Raw genomic sequence first — 25,506 nt, 5'->3', positions numbered from 1 at the left:
AAAATGTTTTGACTTACAAGCAGCAACTATTGTTCTGACAGGCATAGATGTTTCACTTGGCTCCCCAAAACCAGCTCTGTTCTCAGCAAAAACTCGAAACTCATATTCCACACCCTCAGTAAGTCCTGTGACTTCAAAGCTGAGGTCAGCTACAGATTTTTTGGATGCTCGCATCCATCGTACAGCTTTCTTTTCTTTCTTTTCAACAGAGTAGCCAATGATGTCACTTCCTCCATCCTCAGCTGGTCTTCTCCAAGACAAAGTGACTGAATGTCCATCAATTTTCTCAACCTCTGGTTTGGATGGTGGACCAGGAGGACCTAGATGCATGCAAACACACAGTAAGACACATGAAAATATCAATATATATGTTAATTGGTCATCTTCCATAAAATACACTAGTGCAAGCCAATAAAACGCAGGAAAATATATTGGAAATAAAAACCAATTATGAAAAAATTATAAATAAACAAATACAATATTAATTTCTTACCAAATCTATCAATCATCTTGACAGCTTCAGAATGAGATGGCTCACTGGCACCATACTGGTTTATGGCAGAAACTCTGAACAAGTACTCATTGCCCTGAATGAGCTTGTTGGCAACAAAGTGGCAGTCCAAGACCTTGTCCTCTAGGACAGTCCAGAGCAGACGACTAGTCTCTCTCTTCTCCAAGGTATAATATTTAACTGGGGAACCACCATCCTCAGTTGGAGCTGTCCATGTCAGAGTTACCTTTTCAGAAGACACACCACTGCATTCAATAGGTCCAGGAGAACCAGGAACATCAAGAACTTTGACTTTGACAGTTTCCTCTTTTACACCAAATGGGTTAGTAGCAGTTATTGTGTACTCTCCAGAGTCTTTCCTGCCTGCATATTTTACAGACAAAGTTGAGGAGGTTGCAGTGCTTTCAATATGAACAATGTCAGATGGTTTAAAGTATTTTCCTCCCTTTGACCAACAGGAGACAGGAGCAGGTTTTCCCAAAATACTTGTAGCAGTGATAACAATGGTATCACCAGCACGGACCGTTAGGCCCTCCATTACCTGGGCATCAATAGTAATGGTTGGTGCAGCTGTTGAAAAAAGTAGAAAGAAAGTTACCTACTGTGCAGTATCCTAATCTCCACATTTTTCATATGGTTGATAAAATGAAATCTTTAAAATAATTTTAAAGGTTCATCTCACCATATTCATCTCTACATAAAATTGTATCTGTCTGTTCAGAGGGTGGGCTGATGGCACCGGCAGCATTCTTTGCCCTAATCCTGAACTCGTATTTGCAGCCCTCTTGCAGATCAACAATAGTGAATGCAGGTTCTACAACATTCACGTTGTTGGCCTTCACCCAGATTTTGGAAGGCAAGTCCCTCTTCTCAACAATGTAGCCAGTAAGTCTGTGGCCACCATCAAACTGTGGTTCAGTCCATTGAAGTGTTACACTGCTCTTCGTGATGCTGATAACATTTGGTTTACCAGGCGCATCTATAAATGCAGTTGTACAATGAGAATGTTAACTGTAAAAGTTTTGTATGCATGTACTTTTTGACAGTATCCCTCATAAACTTACCAATTGGATCCAAGGCCACTTGTGGATCAGTGGGAGTACTTGGCCTGCCAATGCCAGCCAAATTGACTGCCATTACACGGAACTCATACTCCAGTCCTTCAGTAAGGCCAGTAACCTTGTGTTCTTTCATCTTCAAAGCAGATGGGCTAGCTCTTTTCCACAGCATGCTGTTTCTTTCTTTGAATTCAACATGGTAGCCTGAACATTATACAAAAAAGTGGGAGGAAATGTCATAGACACTGTAAATAAGCTGCAATAGCATTTTTCAGTTGGAAAGTCAATGAATAAAGTTTGTGTCAAGTCTTAATTCAAACTGCACCTGTGATAGGTGAGCCTCCAGTCTTCCTAGGGTCACCCCAGGCCAGGTATGCAGAATCATGACGCATGCTCATGATTTGAGGAGGAGGGGGGGCATCTGGGACATCTATAGAAAACAGCCAGACACAGCATTTAGCAGTAAGCAAAAAACCAAAGAAGAAAACAATTCTCTGCTAACTTTTTGAATTAATGAAATAAATTTCAGAAACTTACTAAATGGGTGTTTTGCTACCACAGACTCAGATTTGAGACTTTCTCCAACTCCATATTTGTTCTCTGCAGCAACTCTAAATATGTATTCGGTACCCTCATGGAGACTAGTGATCCTCATACTATTGGTCTCCACAATGGAGGATACAGTGACCCACATGCTAGTGATAAAGTCCCTCTTTTCCACAATGTAGTTGGTTATCTCTGAGCCCCCATCATCCTTCGGAACACCCCACTTCAATGTAGCACCATCAGCAGTGACATCTTTGAACTTAATTGGTCCAACAGGAATGCCAGGTTTACCCACAACCCTAAAAAAGACAAGTTACATATGACTTAATCTTTGTTTTTGTTTTTAAAAAAAGTTGGGTAACAAACAGAATAAAAAAGCAGTCATAAAGTGGTGTTGCGTTTTATGATATGCCCTGATGGTTGTGTAATTACTACCTGATGAAGATGGTGGACTCCTTGCTGCCAGCACTGTTTCTCAAGGTAATGGTGTACTTAGAAGCATCACTTCTTTGGCAGTCTCTGATGAAGAGGGTGGTATTGACCGAAGAGGACTCTGCACATACTCTGCCAGTATCTGTTAGGTCTTCATCATCTCCCTTCTTCCAAGAAACCTTTGGAGTAGGTTTACCAATAATGGGGATCTTTAGTCGGACAGTGCTGCCCTCTTTAGCAATATAGCACATGTTGGGTAATTCTCTGAGGTCACAGCTTGGAAGTACTAAAGAGAAAAAAACATATTTCACAACTATCTTTAAAAAAGATGCATCTTTTCAAATTTATTTTGCATTCAAATTTCCTGTGTGTGGGTACTGACTGATCTGATCTTTGGCAACCAAAGTTAGCTCCTTGACAGCGCTCTCTCCTGAGTCATTTACAGCTTTTACCCGGTAGGTGTACTCTCTGCCTTCCACCAAGTCTTTGGCACTGTACTGCATATTCTTGGACCTCATCAGCTCCTTGTACTTGTCATCACCATTGAGAACCTCCAGTACGTAGCAGATGATGCGACTGCCACCATCGGTTAGGGGCTTCTTCCAGCTCAGAGTGCAAGAGTCCTTGGTTACCAGAAGGGTCTTAAAGTCCATGACAGGTCCAGGCTCCTCTATTAAAACAAAGTAAAACATAATTTCACAAAAGTAGCATGGTTACAAAAAGGCAGGGCAGGTCAAATGTATGTAAGTATTCCTCTCACCTGTTGCTCTGACTGAATCAGCTGTCTCACAACATTCCCCAGCACCAAGCTGGTTGACTGCAGACACTCGGAAACAGTATGACCGCCCAGCATCCAAGTCTGGGACCTTGAATGATGTCTTATTACAGTTGTTTGAAACAACTGACCACGCCTTTCTCTCAGTGTCACGCTTTTCCACAATGTAGTGGGTGATTTCAAATCCACCATCAATCAAAGGAGCATCCCAAAAAATGGAGGCACTGTCTTTGGTAGTTTCCTTTACCATCAGGTTTACAGGTGGCCCAGGTGTGTCTGAAAGACAAAAAGATTTTCTTTAAAATATCTTTACACAATCAGCTGTACCTATAATAATTGCTTTTAAAAATGAACTTTTCATCCTATTCCTTTTTCAAATGAAACAAACTTTCTTTGGTAATTTACATATAGAAGCAAATCTTAAGTACTTTAACTAAAAGTGATAACAATTTTACTTACCAAATACTTTGACCACAATAGTGTACATTTTCATCCCAGCCGAGCTCTCAAGGTTCAAAATATATTTGCCAGCATCATATCTGTTGACATTTTCGACCATCACCATCGTGTCTGTCTTGCTAGATTTGATGATGATTCCCTGACGGTCCTTAATGTTAGTATTCATTTTAGCCCAGGTGATGCGAGGAGTGGGACGACCCTTGATGTTAGCCTGAAGTCTCATGGTGGTACCAGCATGTAGTTCTAGGACTTGTTTCAGCTCTGCACTTAACTCTGCCTCAGGTGCAACTGCAACAAAATATGCATTATGAGAGACAGTGTGTGGGGGGGATATGATCTGTTTAGTTTAGCAATAAGCTATTACATTTTATGACTGATTCTATGTTTTATACAATTATAGGTATAAAGCCTGTAGAGACAACTGTGTTGTGATTTCAGGATATCTAAAAAAAAACGGAATAAAATTAAATTGAGTATAAAATACCCAAAACCTAGTCATCCTCTATTACTTAGATATTTGACTTCATAATGTTGTTTTGGTACGTTAATTCTTTTTTTCCCTTTTTTTTAACTCTTTTGTGTCTATATGAATAATTAATCTATGTTTATTATGTCGAATTTTTTTATATATTTATAATTATATATATAAAATCAAATCAAGCGATCAACAACATGTAAAGATTGGAATGTTTGGGGGTTATATGATCTTAAATCACTAAATGACTTACTTTATGGTAGTACATATGCTTTCAGTACTCAAGAAAAAAGAAAGAAAGAGAGACAAAAAAATGTAAAATAATACATACCTATTATGTCTTTGGCAACATGTTTGCCAGGTACTTCTACTGATTCACCAAATCCAACTTTGTTGACAGCAGTGATACGACACTGGTACTCTGCTTTATCAATGAGATTTTGAATGACATAGTTTGTCTCCTGCAAGTTCCTAGGAACATTACAGCGGATCCAGTCATTGCTGTCAGTCCTTCTGGATTCCACCAAATATCCAATAATGGGGCTTCCTCCATTGTTAGATGGGGCTGTCCAGGTCAGACTGATGGTGCTATGGGTGGTGTCAGTTACACTGGGGCTTAACACTGGCCCAGGAGGAGCTGAAAGAACACAGTGGCACAATTAAAACAACACAGAAAGTCTAATGTCTGGGAATGCAAAAAAAAAGGTTTTCTGTTAAGAAAATTCTTGAACTCACTAATGGGATTTTGTGCAGCGCAGCTAGCAGAGGGTTCACTGGGTTTGCCAAGCCCAGCTGCATTGATGGCAATGACCCTGAACTCATATTCAACTCCTTCTGTTAGACCTGTTACTTCCAGTGTCCTCTCTGTTATAGGTTTCCTGTTCAGCTTAGTCCAATTGATTTCTTTGGTTGTTTTCCTTTCCACAAAGTAGCCCAAGATGGTGGACTTTCCATCATCAGCAGGTTCCTTCCAGCTGACAGTCATAGAATCTTTAGTCACATTGGTAATCACTGGGGCTTCACATGGACCAGGAATGGCTGAAAGTGATACCAGAGACCGTGTTTAAAATGTGCTTCAGAATTAAAGTTGCCTTGTGATCAGACATGAAAAACATGTTTGAAATTGTTAAACAGCTGTGTTTACTATTTCCGTATTTTCAATGGCAAACTTGTTGGTTGTAATACTCTACACTTTGAGTAATAAGACTACTTGCTGTAATACATTTATAAGACTTATTTTACAACAAGAAAAAAGAGAGACAAGAAAAAAGAAAGGCACTGAAAAAAAAACTGCATGGACTCACTGAATGGATTCTTGGTGATGACTGGGTTGGTGATTAGCGCATCTCCAACTCCCCACGTGTTTTCTGCACGAATACGGAACTGGTATTCATGATTTTCAATGAGCTTTCCTACATTAAACTGTAGGGTGTCACCCTTGACCTTAGAGGACACTTGGGCCCAATTAGCTCTGCTGGTTTCACGTTTGTCTATGATGTAGTTGGTGACAGGGGCACCACCATCTTTCAAAGGAGGGACCCAGGACAACTTAATATTGGTGGCAAACACCTCATCATATTTGGCACTGGCAGGAGGCCCAGGCACGTCTGCAGAGAAACAAATTGTTAATATAGTTAAGTTAATGTAGAACTGAATACTAATAAAGTTATTTTGAACTGTGCCACCATAATCTCACCTAGTACATTAACTTGGATCTCTGCAGTCTTGGAACCACTGGCATTCTCAGCCAGTACCGTATAAGTACCTGTGTGTTCTTTGGTAACATTAGAAATCTCAAGTTGAAAGTGATGCCTCTGTTGTGTGATTAGCTGACCTTCACCAGATTTCAAGTTATCATCATTTCTCTTCCAAGTTACTCTGGGCATCGGTTTGCCAAAAACATCAGCCTCTAAAACAATTGTGGTTCCAGCTTTAATTTTTAAGCCCTTCTCCATCTTGGTGTTGAGTTCAACTCTTGGAGGAACTGTATTTAGAAAAGAACAAGAAGTGTGAATTAATGCTCACTTGTTTGTTAGCCAGAACACCAGAGTAAAAAGTCAAAAACTCTCACCATTCTCTGCACAGACTAGAATGGGTTCTGTGCTTTCTGAGGGCTTGCTCAAATTCACAGCAGTTTTGGCAATGACTCTGAACTGGTACTGAAGGTCTCGCTCAAGGCCAGTGACTGTATATTCCTCCCTTGGAACGTTTTGACTACTGGTGTTGCAGCGAATCCAAGTGTCTCCTGGCAGCCGCATGGCTTCAACATAATAGCCAATGATCTTGCTTCCGCCATCATTTTTGGGACGGGTCCAGACCAAGGTAACAGAGTTCTTGGTTACATCTAGGACTTCTGGTTTCCCTGGAGTGTCTGTGATGCAAACATTTTTCTTTAAATTAGCGGTGGTGTCTTCAGCTATGTTACATATACACACAGGGTGCAAGCTCACCAACAGGAGTCCTGGCAGTTACAAAGTCAGTCTTCTTGCTTGCCTTGCCTTGCCCTGCACGGTTGATGGCAGACACTCTAAAAGTGTATTCCAGGCCCTCTATAAGGCCAGCACATGGGTACTCAGTGGTGCGCACAACAGTGTCATTAGCCTTCACCCACAAAAGGCTGTTCCTCTCCTTTCTCTCAATATAGTATCCAGTGATGGGACTCCCACCGTCACTCTCCGGCTTATCCCAGGCAACAAACATACAGTCTTTGTTGGTCTTGTTAATACGACAGTTGAGAGGCTCACTCGGGACATCTATTAACAAAAGTTGGGATTCTTTACCATGAACAATGTAAATACCCAAGCAATTTATGTCATTTTTTGACATACACTTTCATTCACAATAAACGCATGTTTAAATCTAATGCTCATCAAAGCCTTCATTTGATGAACATTTTATATAGACTTACCAAAGGGAAACCTGGCAACCATCCTGTCAGACTGAATGGGGTCTGATACACCAAAGCGGTTTTCAGCACGGATCCGGAATACATACTCTTTTCCCGGAATGAGTTTTCCCAATCTGCAGCTGGTCTTTGCACAAGACGACACTGCTGTCACCCAGTCACCTCTGCTAATGTCACATTTCTCAACCACGTAGTTTGTAATGTTGCTTCCGCCATCCTCCAGGGGTTTATTCCAGGACAAGGAGCAAGCATCAGAATCAATGTCACTTATCTCCACAGGACCTTCAGGAGGACCAGGGATGTCTAAAATATACAAGGGTTAGACAATTACCTCTGTAGATCGGAATATGTCAAATTGCAAACATTTGAGTTGATTCGGACATTACATAGCTTAACTGTGTATCTTTTTCTTTGATTTGATTGTTAATATATTCAATGTGCTGCTTTAAGGTGACCTCTGTTGTAAATTAGAATTATGTAAATTCATCCAGCTCTGGTACTCACCTCTGATAACAATCTTTATTGCCTGGGACACCTTTGCAGAACTGTTCTCAGCCACAAGACTATACTCTCCACTATCAGTCCTTGAGACGTCTTTGATGATAAGCACACATAAGTTGGCAGACTGATGTACAGCCAGGCGACTGGACGGAACCACTTGATTTTCATCACGCATCCACTTGCAGGCTGGGGTGGGTTTTCCTGAAACCAGCGCCTCCACTCTTAGTTTGGCTCCAGCTTTAGCACTGGCTGTCTCTGGCATAACAATCTTTGGCTCCACTGTGGAAAAGAATGCAAAAGGTTTGTCTTAGTGGATTTGGGAGAAAGTCGAGGTAAAATGAGCAGTCAAAAGTTTAATCTAAAACAGAAATTTTTTTTTATTTTTTTTTTAAAAATGTGTCTTTTTCCATTGCCACAAGGTACACTAGCTACAATAATTAAGGTTAGCGTAAACGCTAATCAGCCAGACACACAAGTGGATTCAACCGATTTAGAGGTATTGTGAAGGTAACTTGCTGAAGTTAAAAAGTCAGAACAGCAGTTTAGTTGATTAAAATACCTTTTATCAATGTTTTAGCACATGGGAAAACTTGTTTAAGGTGATAGAAAAACAAGAGTTCCTGAAAAGTTACAAGGGACCACTGTCATTTCCAACTGATTCCTGAAACACACACAATCATGTCCTTTGGTGTCACACAGTCTGTCCATGTTCTACCGTTTGTGGTGGAACATACCGGATAATTGCATCACTGTTGTGCAGTCAAGAAAGTTACTGCAATTTTTTGATATCATCATGGATGACAGCAGTTAGTAACTACAGACACTATAAACTTTAATGCATTTTCACGAATGATAATTCTGAGGAATATTTTCAACACTAGGGTGAAACAAGAATAAAGAATTAAGGCAGTTCTGAAAGAATTAGAGAGTGTAAACTGGGAAAAACCTAAGTGATCATTAAGCGTTTGTAATATTTTAGATGTCTTGACAATGGCCCTCATAGAGTTTAACTCATACACATTAACATACCCATTTGTTCCTTGATCTCAGTCGGTTCCCTGGTCTCAGTGAATGAACTCAGTCCCATACTGTTTTTGGCAGCCACTCTGAACTTGTACTTCTTTCCCTCCTTAAGGCCACTAACACTAACTGTTAGACCTTTTACTGTAGTGTAGGCATTCCATATTTCCTTTTCAGGCTCTGTCTCTTCTTCTTCCTCTATTTGAGAAGGTGGAGGGGGTGCAGGAGCTGTCTCTGCATCAGGGCCCTTTTAATAGTGGTAAAAAGAGGTTAACAATGCATAGCTTACTATTTGTAGACATGGTAAGATTTATGAAATCACAATAAAGTACTCATACATTAGAGATATGTATGGTTACAAACCTCAACAGGTACTGCTGGCTCTGGAGGAGGTTTTATCTCAATGTACTCAATTACATAACCATCGATTTTGGCACCGCCATCTCTTTCTGGCTTTAACCAGCCAACTATGGCACTATTCTTTGTTATTTCTAAAACTTCAATCTTCACACATGGGTCTGGCTTACCTGAAAATAAAATAAAAAGAAGGTGTTTAATAACGTTCAAAAATATCTAAAGTTTGCTCATGTGTTTTATTACAATATAAGATGGAGACCAAGAGATAATACTCACTGACAGGATCAGTGGCCAGATAGGAGGTTTGTGTCATTTTGGGAACACCAGAGCCATACTCATTGACAGCTGTGACTCTAAAATAGTATTCAGTCCCAGGTATTAGGCCGCTGACTTTGAAGGGAATTTTATCTGGCAGAACCTCAGCCTTAACCATTGCCCATGTCTTGCGGTCAATCTCGCGTTTTTCAACAATTAAGTGTTTTATCTCACTGCCGCCATCATTCTCTGGAGGACTCCAAGTTAAGACGGCTGATGTCTGTTTAATGTCTGTAGCTTCAAGATTCATTACAGGTCCAGGAGTATCTGGTATGTGGCGAGAGGAGGAGATACATTTGAATGAACTTTTTTTTTTTTTAAAAAGAAGAAGACGATTTTTTTCAATGCATTTAATCAAAACCTACATTAATATACTTTTGACAACAATAAAATACAAGTAAAAAAAGAAAACTTACCAAGTACTTTAACATTGACAAAAACAGCCTTTTCCCCAGCAGGGCTTTGCAGAGTTAGGCAGTATTTGCCAGAGTCATCGCGAGTGCTGTCAGGAATGATCAAGAAGGTCATGGTGTCGATAATATCAATTTTACCCTTCCTGACAACATTGTCAACACCCATCCTCCTCCATGTGACCTTGGGAGGCGGCCTCCCTCTGATAGTGGCACAAAGTCTTATGGGACAACCAGCTCTAACCGTCAGTCCCTGCTTCAGGCTGGCATCCAAATCAATTTCGGGTGCCTCTGTTGGATGAAACAGTGCAAATGTAGCTTTAACATCACAAATATAGATTTAGAGTTGGCTTCCAAAGACCCACTAGTAATGCAAGGATTAATACATTTTATGCTTTGATGAACGATAAATGAAGAAAAGGTAATACCTACCAAGAATTTCCTTTGGAATGACAGCACTTTCTAGATTACAGGGCAGGCTCATGCCCACCTGATTCTGGGCGGACACTCGGAATTCATACACAAGATTCTCATCCAGACTTGTGACAGTGAATTCACAGACGACAAGTTGGGCTGCAACATTGCACCTCTTGAAGCCATCTTCTCCTTTCTTGGCAGTCCCCTGTGTTCTCATCTCTACGACATAGCCAATTATTGGAGCTCCTCCATCGGAGACAGGCTTTGACCAACTAAGAGTTATTGTGGATTTGGTACTGTCTACAACCTTTAAATTAGTTGGTGGTGCAGGAGGCTCTGTAAAATGATACAATGTGCATAAAACAAAAGAATTGAGAATGTAAACAATTTTTAGCCATTAAATAAAAATGAACATGTTGTGTGCAACATACCAACTGTATCTTTTGCTGTGATGGAACGAGATGCCTTGCTTGGATTGCCGATGCCAATTTCATTGACGGCCTTTACTCTGTACTGGTAGTCATGGAGAGGTAAAAGTCCAGTAACTGTGAAACGAGTTCCAGGAATCGGATCCTTATTGACAAGGGTCCATCTGATGGCATGTTCTTCTTTCTTCTCTAACAGATAACCTGTGATTGGTTTTCCTCCATCTTTTTCTGGCTCTGACCACTGCACAGTCATTTCTTCCTTGCCAATCTTAGTTACTTCAGGCACTTCAGGAGCATCAGGTACATTAAACTGGGTACCAGCAACAATTGCGTCACTCTGAACCGCAGGTCCTGGGCCCATTTTATTTTCAGCTCGAACTCTAAAGATGTACTCGTTGCCCTCAATAAGACGAGTTACTTTAGCTTTATTGGTGATGACAGCGTTAGAGTGTACAGACCAAACCCCTCTTTTGGTCTCACATTTTTCTATGATATAATTGTAAATATCACAGCCACCATCATCCTCTGGGATTTCCCAGGCTAGATGGCATCTGTCAACAGTAATACCAGAAATTTTAAGATCCCTGATGGGACCAGGTCTGTCCAGAACATTGACTACAGCATTAGCAGAGCATGATCCTGCACTGTTAGAAGCAGTTATATAATATTTCCCACTGTCGGTACGTTTAGCACCAGTGAGCAAAATCTTAGAAAAGTCTGCACCAGTCTCAATCTGAAGCCTGGGGCTCTTTCTAATCTCCTCAGTACTGTCATCTTTTGTCCATTTTATATCAGGTTGAGGCTTACCCTTCACTGTTGATTCAACGGCAATGGAGTCTCCTGCCCTTACTGTAAGCACTCCTTCCAGTTTAATTTTGATCGTAGGTTCTTCGATATATTCTTTAACTGTTACCTCTGGTGTGGTCACCCAGTTACTCTCTCCTCCCTCATTTTTAGTCTGAACTCTAAACTGGTAAATCTGATTTTCAATGCACCTGTCAGCCATGAAGTAAGTTTCCTTGATTGCACCCTTGTGAATTCTCTCCCATTCATCTGCCTCTTTAGGTTTCTTTTCTATATGATAACCTATGTTACGACTTCCACCATCATTGTCTGGTTTTTTCCACTTCAGGAAACAGAAAGTCTTGCCAATTTCAGAAATGTGTAAGTCGATTGGTTCGCCAGGCTTCTCAATTGGATCAACTGCCAAAACAGGTGTTTTGGTCTCAGTTGATGGCCCAGCACCAATTTTGTTCTCTGCACTAACACGAAAGAAATACTCACAACCTTCTGTGAGAGGAGCCTTAATCAGGCGCTTAGTCCAGTCATTGGAGACCACAGTCCAGCCTCTTTGGCTTGGCTGACGGCACTCAATAATGTACTGTGTAATTTCTGTACCTCCATTATCTTCTGGATTCTCCCACGATACCATGCAGGATTTCTTGGTTGCATAGGCAGTCTTTAGATTTTGGCAAGGGCCAGGTGTGTCCAAAACATTGACCACAATAGTTGCCTGTGCTTGTCCACTGCTGTTTTTGGCACAAATAGCATATTTTCCATAATCTGACCGGATAGCATCACTGATGACCAGCTCACAAAGAGGGAAACTGCTATTAATCTCTGTACGCTTATCCCTTGACAAGGCCCTGGCATCCTTGGTCCATGTAATCTCTGGATCTGGTCGGCCTTTCACTCTACAGATTAAACTAATAATCTGGCCTGCTCTGACTGTCAAGGCATCTCGGCAAGATACATCGACAACAACTTCAGGGGGTACCAGGATATCCTTTGCAACGATGGTCTCAGCCAATTCCCTGGGTTCACTCTCTCCAACCTGGTTGGCAGCTCTAATGCGTATTCTGTACTCCATTCCTTCAACTAGACCTGGCACTCTGTAAGCACACATTTTTATCAAATCCTTATTAATTCTGTTCCACTGAGCTGTTCCTGACTTCTGAGCCTCAACCACATAGCCAAGAATTGGGCTGCCACCATCTCTTGTAGGCTTTGTCCAGCAGATGTCAGCATAGGATTTGCTCCAGTCTTTGAGTTTAGGATTACCTGGGGGTCCGGGTTTAGTAATAGCCCGAGTTGCCTTGACAGGATCCGAGGTCAGAGAAGGTTCACTAATGCCAGCAACATTTTCAGCAAATACTCTAAACTCATAGATATTGCCTTCAAATAGACCAGAAACCCTATATCTGAGGTCCAGTACAGGAGTTTTGTTGACACGAATCCACTTTCCTGTCATTTCTCTGCGTTCAATCACATAGCCACTGATGGGGCTACCTCCATCATATTCAGGTACAGCCCATTCTAATGTCACAGCATTTTCTGTTATATCAGAACATTCTGGAGGACCTGGGGGACCAGGAGGATTGAACAAGTGTTTTGCAATAGTAGGTGGACTTTCAAGCCCAGCGCCAATGCCAATTTTGTTCTCAGCACGAACACGAACTATGTACTCACGACCCTTCTCCAACCTTGACACCTTAGCTTTAGTACTGGTGCCACTTGAGCTAACAACAGACCAGGGCTCCCATGGTTTCTTCACATCCTTCTTTTCCACAACATAGTTGGTGACAGGAGTGCCACCATCATCCTTTGGTGCTCTCCACTGAATCATCATGTGATCTGGGGTAACTTCCAAGATATTTATGGGCCCAATTGGTGGGCCTGGTAAATCCAACACAGTGACATGAAGAGCAACTGTTTTACTGCCGGCTGGATTGGAAACAGTAAGGACATACTCTCCAGTGTCTGCCCTCTGACAGTCAGAAATACGGAGAACGGTTGAGGATTCAACAGATTCAATGTGATATCTGCCCTCATTTGTTATATCTTTGCCATCGCTCATCCACTTAGCAGTAGGAAGTGGTATACCCATCATCTTAGCTGGCAAAGTGATGGTACTGCCAGATTTGACTACAAGTCCTTCTATGAGCTTCACATCAACTTCAATGGTGGGTGGCACTGATGGGAAAATAAACCAAAAATATTACTATGAGATTTTCAAACCAATCATGCAACTACAACTTGCATAAACAATTAAAAATCTTACATGTCTTCTCTTGGCAAGTGACTGGGACACTTGTGTCAGGGCGACTCACACCTATGGCATTCTGAGACTTAACCCTGAAGCGGTAAGTTTTGCCCTCCACTAAACTTGTTACATGGGCGTGGTTGTTGCTAACAGTCTTGAAAGTGGTCCAGTCAGTCTGACTTTCCTCTTGGTACTCCACAATGAAGCCAGTAATTTCACTTCCACCAGTGCGATCTGGCCATTCCCAAGCCAACCAAACCTCTGTCTTATCTGTATCAGTGTGGTGCAGGTTCTTTGGTGGGCCAGGTGGATCTAAAAGTATGTACAAGGTAAAATTAGTTCTGAAGTTGGAAGAATAAAAAAATATTACGAAAAACGTGAGGGATTTTTGTTGAAATTACATCATGCACAACTGTTATTAAAATTTATTAAAGAAATAGACTACATTAGTTTTACAAATTGTAAAATAAGTTGATGATGTAGTTTTCACTTACAGAGAGGATCAAGAGCCTTAATCGGTGTCTTGGTCACAGTAAAGTCACTCCTACCAAATTGGTTCTCAGCAGCCACTCTGAATAAATACTGGATGCCTTCCATCAAGTACATGGCCATTAAACTCAGCTTTTTATTGGCTGGGGCAACAGGCACCCACTGTTCTGCAGCAACATCTTTCTTTTGCACAACATAATGAGAAATAACAGCACCCCCGTTGTCCTCTGGCGCTTTCCATGTCAGGTATGCAGACTCACTTGTCACTTCTGAGATTGTTAGGTCTCTGGGAGGAGAAGGCTTGTCTGTTGGAAATCAGAGTTTGCAAAAGTAAAATACACGCTTGTTTACATCACCTATTACTTTTGTTGTGCAGTTCACTTACTCAGTACAAGGACTACAACAGTTGCAGATTTCTTTCCAGCAGGATTTTCCACTGTGACAGTGTAGTTGCCAGAGTCAGGACGGACACATTTAGGAATAAAAACTTTACTGCCTGAAGCAGTGACTACAACAGAAACGTGAGCAGGAACAGCTTCATTATTCTTGGTCCAGCTTACTGTTGGAGTCGGTACACCCTTAATTGTGGCACTAAGGGTGATATCAGTGCCAACCATGGCTAAGTGGTCACGTGCCATGTTAGCATCGAGTAGTAACTCTGGTTCCTCTGTGAAGACATAATTGAATTTGTAAGTATCCTAATGCATCAAAAAAAATCACATATTGTTTTCAGTTAAGTATAGTTATGACAATTTGGTTTCCTTAGTCTAATATTGACTAAATATGAAATACATGAATTATTTAGAAGTAGTACAATTGAAATTAGCTTAACTTGGTTCGATGTTTCTTGCATTCGAAAAGCACTTTGCCACAACAATAGTTATGATTTGGCACTTTGCATAAAAACTGAATTCAACTTACAATAATAAAATGTCAAATACATATTGCTGTTAACCTTTTAGTTGCATACAAATACAACCTTCAATCAGAATCTCAAACTGAGTTCAGCAAATGCCATTGTTGGTATTGCAGTCATGCACCCAAAATTACAATACATGTAAGCAATGCCCATACCGAGTCTGTCATGAACCTTGATGTTCTGTTTCACATAAGCAGGGTCAGATCTTCCAGCAGCATTGACAGTAAAGATCCTGAAGGTATACTCTTGGCCATCAGCCAGACCTTTCACTACATAGTGGAGATCAGGACATTCCTCTGGGGTCTGGTTGGCTTGAGTCCACTCTACTGAGCCAGGTTTTTGGTATTCAACGATGTAGCCAAAGATCCGTCCTTTTCCATCATGGCGTGGCATTTGCCACTTCAGGCTGACGGAATCCTTGGTTTTATCATAGGCCTCAGGGGTCACTGGAGGGCTGGGGAGAACTATTAAAAAAAAAAAAAAAAAAACAAGCCGTCAGTGAGTGAGCAAAATGTTGAGTTTAGTTAAATCTGATCCGTTTGTAATGTTTTAAAAATAATCCAAATAATGCATATCCAAGACATACTAGACATCAAATGAAATATTTTGTTAAGCAAAGGAGAAACGAGAAGCAAAAAAAGTTTTTTTCACCATTTGAATTTTACATACAAGAGGTGTAACAATCTAAACACATTTTATTTTTTTGCCACTTTTTGTCAGACTGACCTATTGGATCTTTTGCAAGAATGGGTTTTGAGGGGACACTGGGATCTCCAACTCCAAGTTCATTCTCTGCCATGACTCTGAATTCATACTCGCAGCCTTCCACCAGATCCTGAACTCGGTACTGAGTGGCCGGGTAGAGGGTTTCTCTGGTGACTCTTGACCATCGCTTTGCTCCAGGCTCCTTCTTTTCGAGTATGTAGTTGAGGATAGGTTTTCCTCCGTCCCGAGGCCGATTCCACAACACCAGGGCGTTGGTAGCGTATACCTCCCTGACGGTTGGCATCTCAGGGGCTTCAGGGACTCCTTCACAAGAGAAAAAGAAGCCAAAAAAATTCTTTGAGAACAATTTTAAAATAGTTATCTTACTGATGAATTAGAACATTTCTGGTACAGTAAGACTGTTTATCATAGAAATACGAGGCTAAACCTGTTTTTTTTTTATTATTCAGCTTTTCATTCTCTACTGGGTGTGTTGCATCTGCTTATGTTCTTCACACAAGGATATTCCTTCAGATTTGTCTGTTGGAAATCAGAGTTTGCAAAAGTAAAATACACGCTTGTTTACATCACCTATTACTTTTGTTGTGCAGTTCACTTACTCAGTACAAGGACTACAACAGTTGCAGATTTTTTTCCAGCAGGATTTTCCACTGTGACAGTGTAGTTGCCAGAGTCAGGTTGAACAGGCAAGGCATGCTAGTAAAATTCCCACCTTCCTTGTTATTCTTTTTTCTTTTACACAGACCACTCTCAAAGGTTTAGCAAAGATAAAACTTCCTCAAAGAACATTTGCTGTTTCAAAAGCTTCTCACTCTGGGATGCTTGTGTGAATCAAACCGCCAGACAGACAGACAGACACTTTTTATTTCTTGCTAAGTAATCCTTACTGAAAAGATCCTTGGCTTTCATCTCCTCCGACTCCAGTGGGTCACTAATTCCATACATATTCTCAGCAGAGATTCTGAAGATGTATTCTCTGCCTTCTGTCAGTTTAGGAATCTAGAACAAAATACAGCATGTGCAGGAATTTTAATTCCACTAGTTTTTTATTGTTTTTGTATCACATTGCTTGTAAGACTTCATGGCATCATTGGGTAAATTAGAAAGAGATACCTTGCAAGTTGTCTTGGTAGTGGCAGATGTTACTGTGGTCCAGATTTCTCTGTTAATGTCTCTTTTCTCTATTATATAGTTTGAAACATCTACACCTCCGCTGTCCAGTGGGGGTTTCCATGAGACCACCATATGGTCCCTGTGCACCTCCTCAAACACCACAGGGCCGACAGGAGGAGTTGGGCGATCTGGAAAGAGAGAAAGACACACAAAAAAAAACCCTGAATATATATGTTCAAATCCGCCATCCCCTCATTTTTTCATGTACTTCTTTTGAAGCAAACCCTGACTGAGTTATTTAAGGGAATTCCATCTCTAGGTGTTACATATTTTTGTTCAATGCTATGTTTTTTGTATTTGTTCGCTTTAGCTTAAACTACATACCGACAACTGTGACATTGCAGACTCCCTTTCTAGATCCGGTGCTGTTTTCCACCAGCACCACATATTTGCCACTGTGCTCACGCTTGGCCTTCATCAGGCCCAGTGACATAGTGGTCGGGGTGTTCTTGAACATCACATGTTTGTCAGCTTTCAGCTCATCCTCATCTCGGAACCAGGTGATAGTTGGTGAAGGTTTTCCAGTGTAGCGGCCCTGAAGCAGACAGCTCTCCTCCACACGGATGACAATCTTGTCCCGGAAGTCCAGCTCAATTGTTGGTGGCTCTGCAGGGTTAAAAAAATTATATAAAATCTCACAACAGCTGTCCAATCTTACTGTGATAACATTTAGAACTCATACTTCAAATAATTACTAATATTTTGCAACCTGGGTTCTGTAAGCACAAATGAGTTTGTCTATTTTTCTTTTGGATTGCTGGATTTTTCCTGTTACTAAAAAAATCAACATACATGGAAGAGGTAACAGTAAAGAAAAAGAAAAAAAAGATAAACATGTAAGACAGGCTTTTGCAACCTTATTATACTATTATATATCGTGATATTTTGAAGTAGAGGTGTAACTATTATTCTATTAACCAATTCCTTTTTTTTCTATTCCTACGATCCAAGACAAGCTAATCGAATCAAATCGACCTAAAACAATTAAAAAATCTTTAAAAACAGATAAATCAATAATCGATGTTGGAAAATACTATATGGATTGAGACATGGTAAATTTATTTTACTACAACATTAAAATGACCAATCACAGCAACAGCACACATGTGATGTCATGAACACGGATCAGTCCATCATTCCAGTCCAATGTGTGGACAGACTGTGAATAAAGTCATGTGACCATCCAGTGTCTAGAATGTTGTAAGAATGTTCCCTTTGGATTCTTTGGATGTGGAAAAACAACAGTGGTGAACTTTAGGAAACTAACATGTGAATGGATTTGACATTCATTCTAGTTTACTTGTTGGTTTGGACACAGATTTCATTAACTTGATGATCTGGAAGAAATCCAAGAATCTGGAAAACTGATCAGTAGCAGGAATTTCTGTCTGAGTCTCACTGCTGGAAGTTTGGATGAAGAGGATCTGGATCCACTTTAGGTCAGAGGATCAGATCGTTTAAAATGAACCAAAATCGACTATGAACCAGGTCGGCAACCACAAATTAGGATACGAATCGTATTGTTGTTCAAATGAATCGTTACACCCCTATTTTGAAGTCATCTGGTAATTGAGAGCTGGAAAACAACTCACCCAGTTCATCCCTGCAAGTGATTGGTTTTGTAGAGAATGATGGTTTGCTGGGTCCAACTTCATTAACAGCAATCACCCTGAATTCAAAGGTGTCACCCTCCCTCAGACCATCATATGTAAACTTCTTTTCCATCAACTTGTCCTTGGTCAGTCTGTTGAACTTGTCTTTGCCAATCATGCGAGCCTCCAGGATGTACATTATGATCTCCGATCCTCCATCAAACTTTGGTGCCTTCCAGGTTACACTAATTGAATCTCTGGTAACTTTGGTGACTTCGAGTTCCTCGGGACGATCGGGTACACCTGAGAGAAAATAAAGTTACAATAGACTCTCTTTATATCTGAAGGATGTCCTTTTGGTTATGGTTGAAAGGACTGTTGAACATGTGTTTGACATGCAGAGAGCTACAGTGTTGAACTCACTAATTGGCTCCTTGATAATGAGCTCAGCAGCAGTTTCCACAAAAGGTCCGATGCCGATGGCATTTTCTGCAGCCACTCTGAAGAAGTATTCCTTTCCCAAAGTCAGGCCACGAGCAACAGCACTCTGTCTGCTGGCAGTGTAAGACAGGGAAGTCCAGGCTTTGCGGTCAGCCTCACGTTTTTCAATTATGTAGTTGCTGATTGGTGAGCCGCCATCATTTTCAGGGAAAAACCAGCTGAGCTTGCAGGAATCTATGCTTAGGTTGTCAGCCATAAAGGGGATGCCCACAGGTCCAGGTACATCTTTACCAAAGAAGAACAGCGATTAAAAAACACTGAATGGATATTTCCTGCTAGGTTAAATTATTGGTTCACACTTTTTCACCTAGAACTTCTGCTGTGATGTTTTTGGTTTTCACCCCTCCAGCATTCTTGGCAGTCAGTGTGTAGATGCCAAGATGTCTCCTGACACAAGGTTTAATGACAAGTGAAGAGCTGATGGCTGTTGTCTCCACTTTAGCCTCAGGGGGGAGGGCTGCTCCGTCTCTGCTCCATGTCACCTCAGGTGACGGCCTGCCAGATACATAGGCGATGATGCGGATCACACCGCCAGCGTGGACCACAATCCTCTCCTTCACTGTAGCATCCAGCTCAACCTCAGGAGCAACTAAAGAAGACAGAAAATCAATGCAGGAATCCACTGGGTAGATAAATAAGGAACATGAACACTGCATCTTCAATGGAATGTTTGTGTCAGGCAATAAAACATCCAGATTGACTTACTGGTTCTGTCGTTAACCTCAAGCAGCTCTGGGACTTCTCCGGGTTCTCCAGTTCCACCAGCATTTATAGCTGTCACTCTAAACCTGTACTGTTGACCTTTTTTCAGATCAGTGATTACAAAACGAGTTCCTCGGATTATGGAGTCTTTTGCCTGAAAATGGTAACAGAAACAGTAGTCCCTCACGCCAGTGAAACAATGGATGGTCTTCACAACAAGAATGAGTGCCTGCACTTTTTTTATTGGTGTACGTCTGTTTTCTCACCTTGACCCAGGCCTCAGTCCCCTCCTCCTTGTGTTCCACCCAGTAACCAATGATCTTAGAGCCTCCGTCCTTCAGAGGTGGGATCCATTCAAGGTCCACTGTGGAACTTGTCCAGTCGGAAACCCTTGGGGTGGGTGGAGAGGGTGGGGCTTCACAGAGACACAGACAGTTGCTTAACACGTGTTTGTTCACTCAAAAGCCAAAACTTGCATTTTAAAGTAGAAAGGTTTGTACTCACTGATGGGGTCTCTGGCAAAAATGGGATCTGTTGGGGGGCTGGTGAGTCCAGGTCCTGCTGCATTGATGGCAGAAACTCTGAACAGGTACTGTGATCCCTCAACGAGCCCACTAACGACAAACGACTCGCCAAGGCCCGTGGGACGGATTGGGTCCCGGGTTACACGGGCCCAGCGTTTGCCAGTGGTCTCTTTGCGCTCCAGCCAGAAGCCAGTGATCGGAGCGCCACCATCATCCTCTGGCTCCTCCCAGTTGACGGTCATGGAGTCCATGGTGATGTTGGTTACTTTTGGCTTTTCACACTGACCTGGGACCGCTGTGGAGGCACAAAGTTTTGACATTCTAAGAAAGTTACCACAAACCTACATCACTGTTGACGTAGCTCTCTCACCAAATCGAGTTTATGTTTCAAAAGATGTATATCACCTCTAGATCATCTAAATCTACACGCTAGTCAAACTTTGCAACCAACAGTTTAACTTTGGTATAAGATAAATGTTAGGGTAAACTTACTGAACAGGTTTCTGGCGATCTCAGGCGCACTGTCCAGAGGTTCTCCTACGCCATACTTGTTCTGTGCCATGATGCGAAACACGTATTCGTGACCTTGCATAAGGTTCTCTACTGTCCAAGTCCGCTCTTTGGGCTCATTGGTGACAGGCACCCAGGTCTTTCTATTGGCGACCCTTCTCCAAATGACATAATTTGTGATTTTAGAGCCACCATCATCCTTGGGAGGCAGCCATGAGAGTGTAATCCTTTCAGCTCCAATTTCTTCAAATTTGATTGGAGCAGAGGGAGGACCAGGGCGACCTAAGGAAAAACAAAAACAACAACACTTTTTTTAAAACAGATATTCAACATTTAATCCTTCTTGGGAGAAAAAGGATCGATGGGCAAGACCTGTTGTGTGAGCACCGCAAACTAAAGCTTTATATGTCAAAGTTGTGGATAACAGCATGTAAATAGGTGTCAATGAAATGGAAATGGTGCTAAACCAAGTCGTGGATTGAAAATGTGTTCCTTCCTTTTGTTAAACAGATCTAGAATCAGTTTCTTAGAGCTAGTTTGGGTAGACCGCTTGTCTTTTTAGTGAGTTTCATCTAAACTGGACTTAGATCGGATGGGATGAAAACAGGTTTCTTGAGATTTGTGCACACGCATGTCTTCATACCGAGCACATTGAGTCTCATCTCCTTGGACGCCTTGCCGAGGCTGTTGGAGGCCACCAGCGTGTACAGCCCTGTGTCGTGGCGTTTGCCCTGCTGGATGAGCAGCATGCAGCTGTCGTCTGACACGATCTTGTTGATGTGCTCGTCGTATTGGACCTCCGCCTTGTTGTCGGGCTGGTGGGGGGGTGCCTTGTTCCAAGTGAGAGTCGGGAATGGACATCCACGGATTTTGGCCACAATGCTAATGTCACAGCCTTGCTCGGTTTCCATAAACTCGTTCAGCTCAATGGATGGAGCACCTGCAAGACAACATCATGAATAACACTTTTTCTTTCTAATTCATACTTTTAAAGCAGAAACATTGTAAGAGGAAAAATCCCTAAGTAATAATTGAGTTCTGCACAGTTTCATTTGATCCCAGACAGATGAGGGAAGAGATCACTGGGTTTCTCCTAGCTAGAATTATTGTAGCTTGGGGAGCTTTAGCCTTGATAAAAAGTAGCCATGTTTTCCAAATCAACTGCATATATATTTAAGTAGAAGATGATACCACGTGGTCCATGCTGTGTGTAAACGAAAGTTCAGGTTCATTCAGAGTGCGAGATCGGAACGCAAAAGCATGCAACAATGAGTTTTCCCACAGATTTCATCTGCAGTTTTCGTCTTACAGGTCTGGTCCTGGATGGTGATCGGTCCAGCAGTGGATGAAGGTCGACTGGGTCCAACTTCGTTGTAAGCTATTACCCTGAATTCATACTCGTCTCCGTCTGTAAGGTCTTCTACCTTGAAGTGGGTGGTGTCCACATCCCTCCGGTTACACCTGACAGACAGACAACAGCATCTGAACTGAACTGCACACATTCAACAACAGAGCTGAAGCCCCCTCAACGTATTTTGTCTGGACTTTCACGCTTCCATTTGTCTCCTTGTTGTCTCTAGGAGCCCCAAATCAAAGAGTGGAAGACTAAAAGTTAGTATTTCCATACAGTTCAAGAAATCCTTTTTGTGATTTTTCAAAAAGAAGAAGTCGTATCAAATGTTGTAAAATTCTTTTTTAAATGTCTGAAATTGCAATTTAGTTCTATATATATTTTATAGTTTTATCCATTTTTTTACTGTTAGAAATTATTCTTTAACAGTCAAAAAAACAAAGAAAAAAATCCAGCAGATTTACTGAAAAAACTCTAAAGACTTGAGAATGATCAAAATGCTTCTGATGAAAGTTCAAGTTTTAACAGTGGAGGAAAAATGCAAATTCTGTTCTGGCTAAAAGGAACAAGTATCAGGCTGTGAGTATCCATCAAAAACAGAGATGAGAGCAAAAATAAATTCAATTTAATTAAAATAATCAATGAAATTACGACATGCTGCTACTTAGATATGGTTTACTTCAAATATGGATTAAAGCTAAAGTCTCGGTATTTCTGTGGTAAAAGAGCAATGTCTCAAGTGAAAGATGAACCTCAGTACCTCCTCCAAGACTCCTTCTGAGAGCCACTGGAATCCCAACAAAGGAGATCTATGCTGTAGTGGGTGACGGGAGAACCACCGTCGTTCTTTGGAGCCTTCCAGGTCAAAGTCACCGTGCCCTTCCTAATGCCCTGAATCTTCAGCCTTGTTGGGGGGTCAGGAGGATCTGTGGGGCAAGAAAAACATCACAGATCCGTTAGACTAAACTCAGACAAGAGTCTGTTAGATCAACAACAAACAGTTTTTGTATTTTTGAGACTTAATTCTAAAGGTGCATCATCCAGTGCTCTCCATCAGTGGGAGCACTGAAGAGGAAATGTGGCTGGATCCTCAACCATCCCAAACACATCACCATGGCAACGAAGGAGTGAGAAGCATTTTATTGCTCTGGAGTGGTCTGGCCAGTCTCCAGATCTCAACCCCATTGACAATCCTTGGAAGGAGTTAAATGTATATGTTGCCTAGCAACAGCCCCAAAACGTCACTGCACTAGAGGAGATATGCGTGGAGGAATAGACCAAAACACCAGCAACAGCGTTTGAAAAATGTGTGAACACCTACAGAAAAACGTCGACTTCTGTCATTTACAACAAAACAAAGTATTGATACGTTTTTTGTAATTGAGCAAATACTTATTTCCACCATAATTTGCAAATCAATACTGTAAAGATCCTAGATTGTAAACTTCTGGATTATTTTGTCTCTCATAGTTGAAGTAAACCTAAGATCTTTTTAAGGCGGGAAACTTGCACAAATTGGTGGCTGAATAAATCCTTTTTGCCCCGCTGTAAATACTGTTTAATGTAATGCATTGTGATGATACTGTCTGCACCTGCAGCAAAGAATAAATCAGACTCACGAATGGGATCTCTGGCCTTGGTCCTCTCGATGGTCTCCACAAAGGGTCCAAACCCAAAGCGATTCTCGGCACGGATGCGGAACAGGTACTCCTGACCCTCTATCAGGTCAGGGACTACCAAAGACTGAGCAGCACACGTCGGGTTCACCTGGAAGAGGCGGTTTGGGGTTACAAAACGTGTGACAGCATGCGACACCCTGTCTAATGGGTTCAGATTTGCCACCTTGGTCCAGGCTTTGCCGTCCACTGTCTTCTTCTCAATGTAGTAGCTTTTGACCCTCTCTCCTCCATCATTCTCTGGAGACTTCCAGGTGAGTCTGCAGGTGCCTCTCGTCACATCACTGACCTTCAGATCTCTGGGAGGTCCAGGCAGGTCTGCACATTAACAAATCCCAAACAGAGTTAATTTCTTTAACCAGAAATGATCACCAGCACAAAGCTTTAGATGTAGGTCCATTCATATTTTCCTCTAACAGAACATTTCCACTTCCATATCTGCATGGTTTTACTTACCAAGCACAGTGAGCCTAACTTTGACCACTTTGTGTCCAGCAGGGCTTTCAGCATTGATGATGTATCGGCCACTGTGGCTCAGTTTGCCTTTGGGGATCACGACCATGGAGGATGTATCTGTTGAGTGGACCTGAGACAGAATAACAAATGTAACACATGTAGATTTAGACCAGATTACTGTTCACTTCAGATTTCTGCAGTGCTACTTCATCGACCCCAGATGTGTTACAGGTCTTTTATTTCAGACTCAATGTTTTCAAATGCCTGTTGAGAGAGTAAGCTGTATATCAAGATGGTAAAAGGGAAACACAAGTCTTTTCTAATGTCATACTTTTTCCTTCCCCCACATGCAAACACTAATGGAGTCAGAGTGGCATCAGTGGGCAGGCCACCACCAGCAATGTGGGTTGCAGTGTCTTGCTCAAGGGCACATCAACAGGTAACGTTAACTGTAATCTTCCAATTAGAGGTTGACTGTTCTACATCTACACATCCTACAGTCTTTTGAAAACCCTAACATCTTTAGTTTGTGGTCTCATGAGTGACTGTTGATGTCTAAACAGTTTAAGGCAGACCTCAGAGTCAACAGGCAGCGTGTGAAGTTCATTCTTCTTTTCGGTCTCCGCGGTTCCGTCCACAAAGGTCCATGTGACTTTGGGCACAGGCCGTCCGGTGACGGTGACCGGGATTTTGATGGCGGTCCCTGCTCTGCAGTAAAGCAGGTCGTGAGCGCTCACATCCAGGGTCACCGTGGGTTCAACTGGTAAGGAGAGAGCATTGCGTTGAGAAGCCTCTCGCAGATTATCAGATCAGAATGACTGAATTTCAGATGTATAACGATGCTTTGAACAACATTACACTGCTTTCTTACTTAGGATATCCTGAACCAGAATGTCAGCGGTCTTGGCAGGCTCAGAGTTGCCAGCAGCGTTCACTGCATAAATCCTGAACTTGCACTTCTTGCCTTCTTTTAGGTCGGGGACAGTGATTTCACAGGATGGGTGGAGCTTGTCTGCAGCGTTCACCTTTCTCCATTCAGGAGAACCCTCTTCATGGACCTCAATGATGTAACCTTTGATTGGACTGCCACCGTCTTTGTCAGGGGGGCTCCAGGTCAAGGTGATGCTGCTCTTGGTCTTGTCTTTAACCTGTGGGGCTCCTGGCGGGCTTGGAGGGTCTGTAATATCAGAGCAGAATGTAACACGTCATTTTATTTTTTTAACTTTTATCACTAC

General features: G+C 41.8%; 1 protein-coding gene across 1 annotated transcript in view; it reads right to left on the bottom strand.

Annotated features, from left to right (window-relative positions):
* LOC101159719 (titin) overlaps positions 1-25,506 on the bottom strand; it is a 171,804-nt gene that overhangs the window by 44,061 nt on the left and 102,237 nt on the right. The window contains exons 138-184 of the mRNA XM_078939058.1: positions 25,143-25,448; positions 24,847-25,031; positions 24,272-24,401; positions 23,982-24,133; positions 23,759-23,906; positions 22,900-23,065; positions 22,098-22,249; positions 21,432-21,728; positions 20,771-21,070; positions 20,259-20,573; positions 20,021-20,169; positions 19,758-19,908; positions 19,360-19,641; positions 18,975-19,277; positions 18,552-18,854; positions 17,284-17,565; positions 16,900-17,087; positions 16,674-16,785; positions 15,787-16,089; positions 15,216-15,524; positions 14,527-14,808; positions 14,147-14,446; positions 13,671-13,964; positions 10,613-13,582; positions 10,197-10,517; positions 9,771-10,055; positions 9,316-9,621; positions 9,046-9,209; positions 8,692-8,929; positions 7,666-7,941; positions 7,165-7,464; positions 6,707-7,009; positions 6,328-6,627; positions 5,953-6,240; positions 5,561-5,863; positions 4,992-5,294; positions 4,588-4,893; positions 3,782-4,069; positions 3,308-3,598; positions 2,930-3,217; positions 2,551-2,833; positions 2,107-2,414; positions 1,895-1,999; positions 1,576-1,773; positions 1,194-1,490; positions 494-1,081; positions 18-320 (exon numbers count right to left, since the gene is read on the bottom strand). Coding sequence (XP_078795184.1) covers positions 18-320; positions 494-1,081; positions 1,194-1,490; positions 1,576-1,773; positions 1,895-1,999; positions 2,107-2,414; positions 2,551-2,833; positions 2,930-3,217; positions 3,308-3,598; positions 3,782-4,069; positions 4,588-4,893; positions 4,992-5,294; positions 5,561-5,863; positions 5,953-6,240; positions 6,328-6,627; positions 6,707-7,009; positions 7,165-7,464; positions 7,666-7,941; positions 8,692-8,929; positions 9,046-9,209; positions 9,316-9,621; positions 9,771-10,055; positions 10,197-10,517; positions 10,613-13,582; positions 13,671-13,964; positions 14,147-14,446; positions 14,527-14,808; positions 15,216-15,524; positions 15,787-16,089; positions 16,674-16,785; positions 16,900-17,087; positions 17,284-17,565; positions 18,552-18,854; positions 18,975-19,277; positions 19,360-19,641; positions 19,758-19,908; positions 20,021-20,169; positions 20,259-20,573; positions 20,771-21,070; positions 21,432-21,728; positions 22,098-22,249; positions 22,900-23,065; positions 23,759-23,906; positions 23,982-24,133; positions 24,272-24,401; positions 24,847-25,031; positions 25,143-25,448 — 15,021 coding nt within the window. The remainder of the gene's footprint in view (positions 1-17; positions 321-493; positions 1,082-1,193; positions 1,491-1,575; positions 1,774-1,894; positions 2,000-2,106; positions 2,415-2,550; positions 2,834-2,929; positions 3,218-3,307; positions 3,599-3,781; positions 4,070-4,587; positions 4,894-4,991; positions 5,295-5,560; positions 5,864-5,952; positions 6,241-6,327; positions 6,628-6,706; positions 7,010-7,164; positions 7,465-7,665; positions 7,942-8,691; positions 8,930-9,045; positions 9,210-9,315; positions 9,622-9,770; positions 10,056-10,196; positions 10,518-10,612; positions 13,583-13,670; positions 13,965-14,146; positions 14,447-14,526; positions 14,809-15,215; positions 15,525-15,786; positions 16,090-16,673; positions 16,786-16,899; positions 17,088-17,283; positions 17,566-18,551; positions 18,855-18,974; positions 19,278-19,359; positions 19,642-19,757; positions 19,909-20,020; positions 20,170-20,258; positions 20,574-20,770; positions 21,071-21,431; positions 21,729-22,097; positions 22,250-22,899; positions 23,066-23,758; positions 23,907-23,981; positions 24,134-24,271; positions 24,402-24,846; positions 25,032-25,142; positions 25,449-25,506) is intronic.

This window comes from Oryzias latipes, chromosome 21, assembly GCF_053564925.1.
Source record: "Oryzias latipes strain Hd-rR chromosome 21, Olatipes_Hd-rR_3.1".
NCBI classification, from domain to species: domain Eukaryota; kingdom Metazoa; phylum Chordata; class Actinopteri; order Beloniformes; family Adrianichthyidae; genus Oryzias; species Oryzias latipes.
Note: the sequence above shows the minus strand (reverse complement) of the source record. Positions and strands in the feature narration are given on the sequence as shown.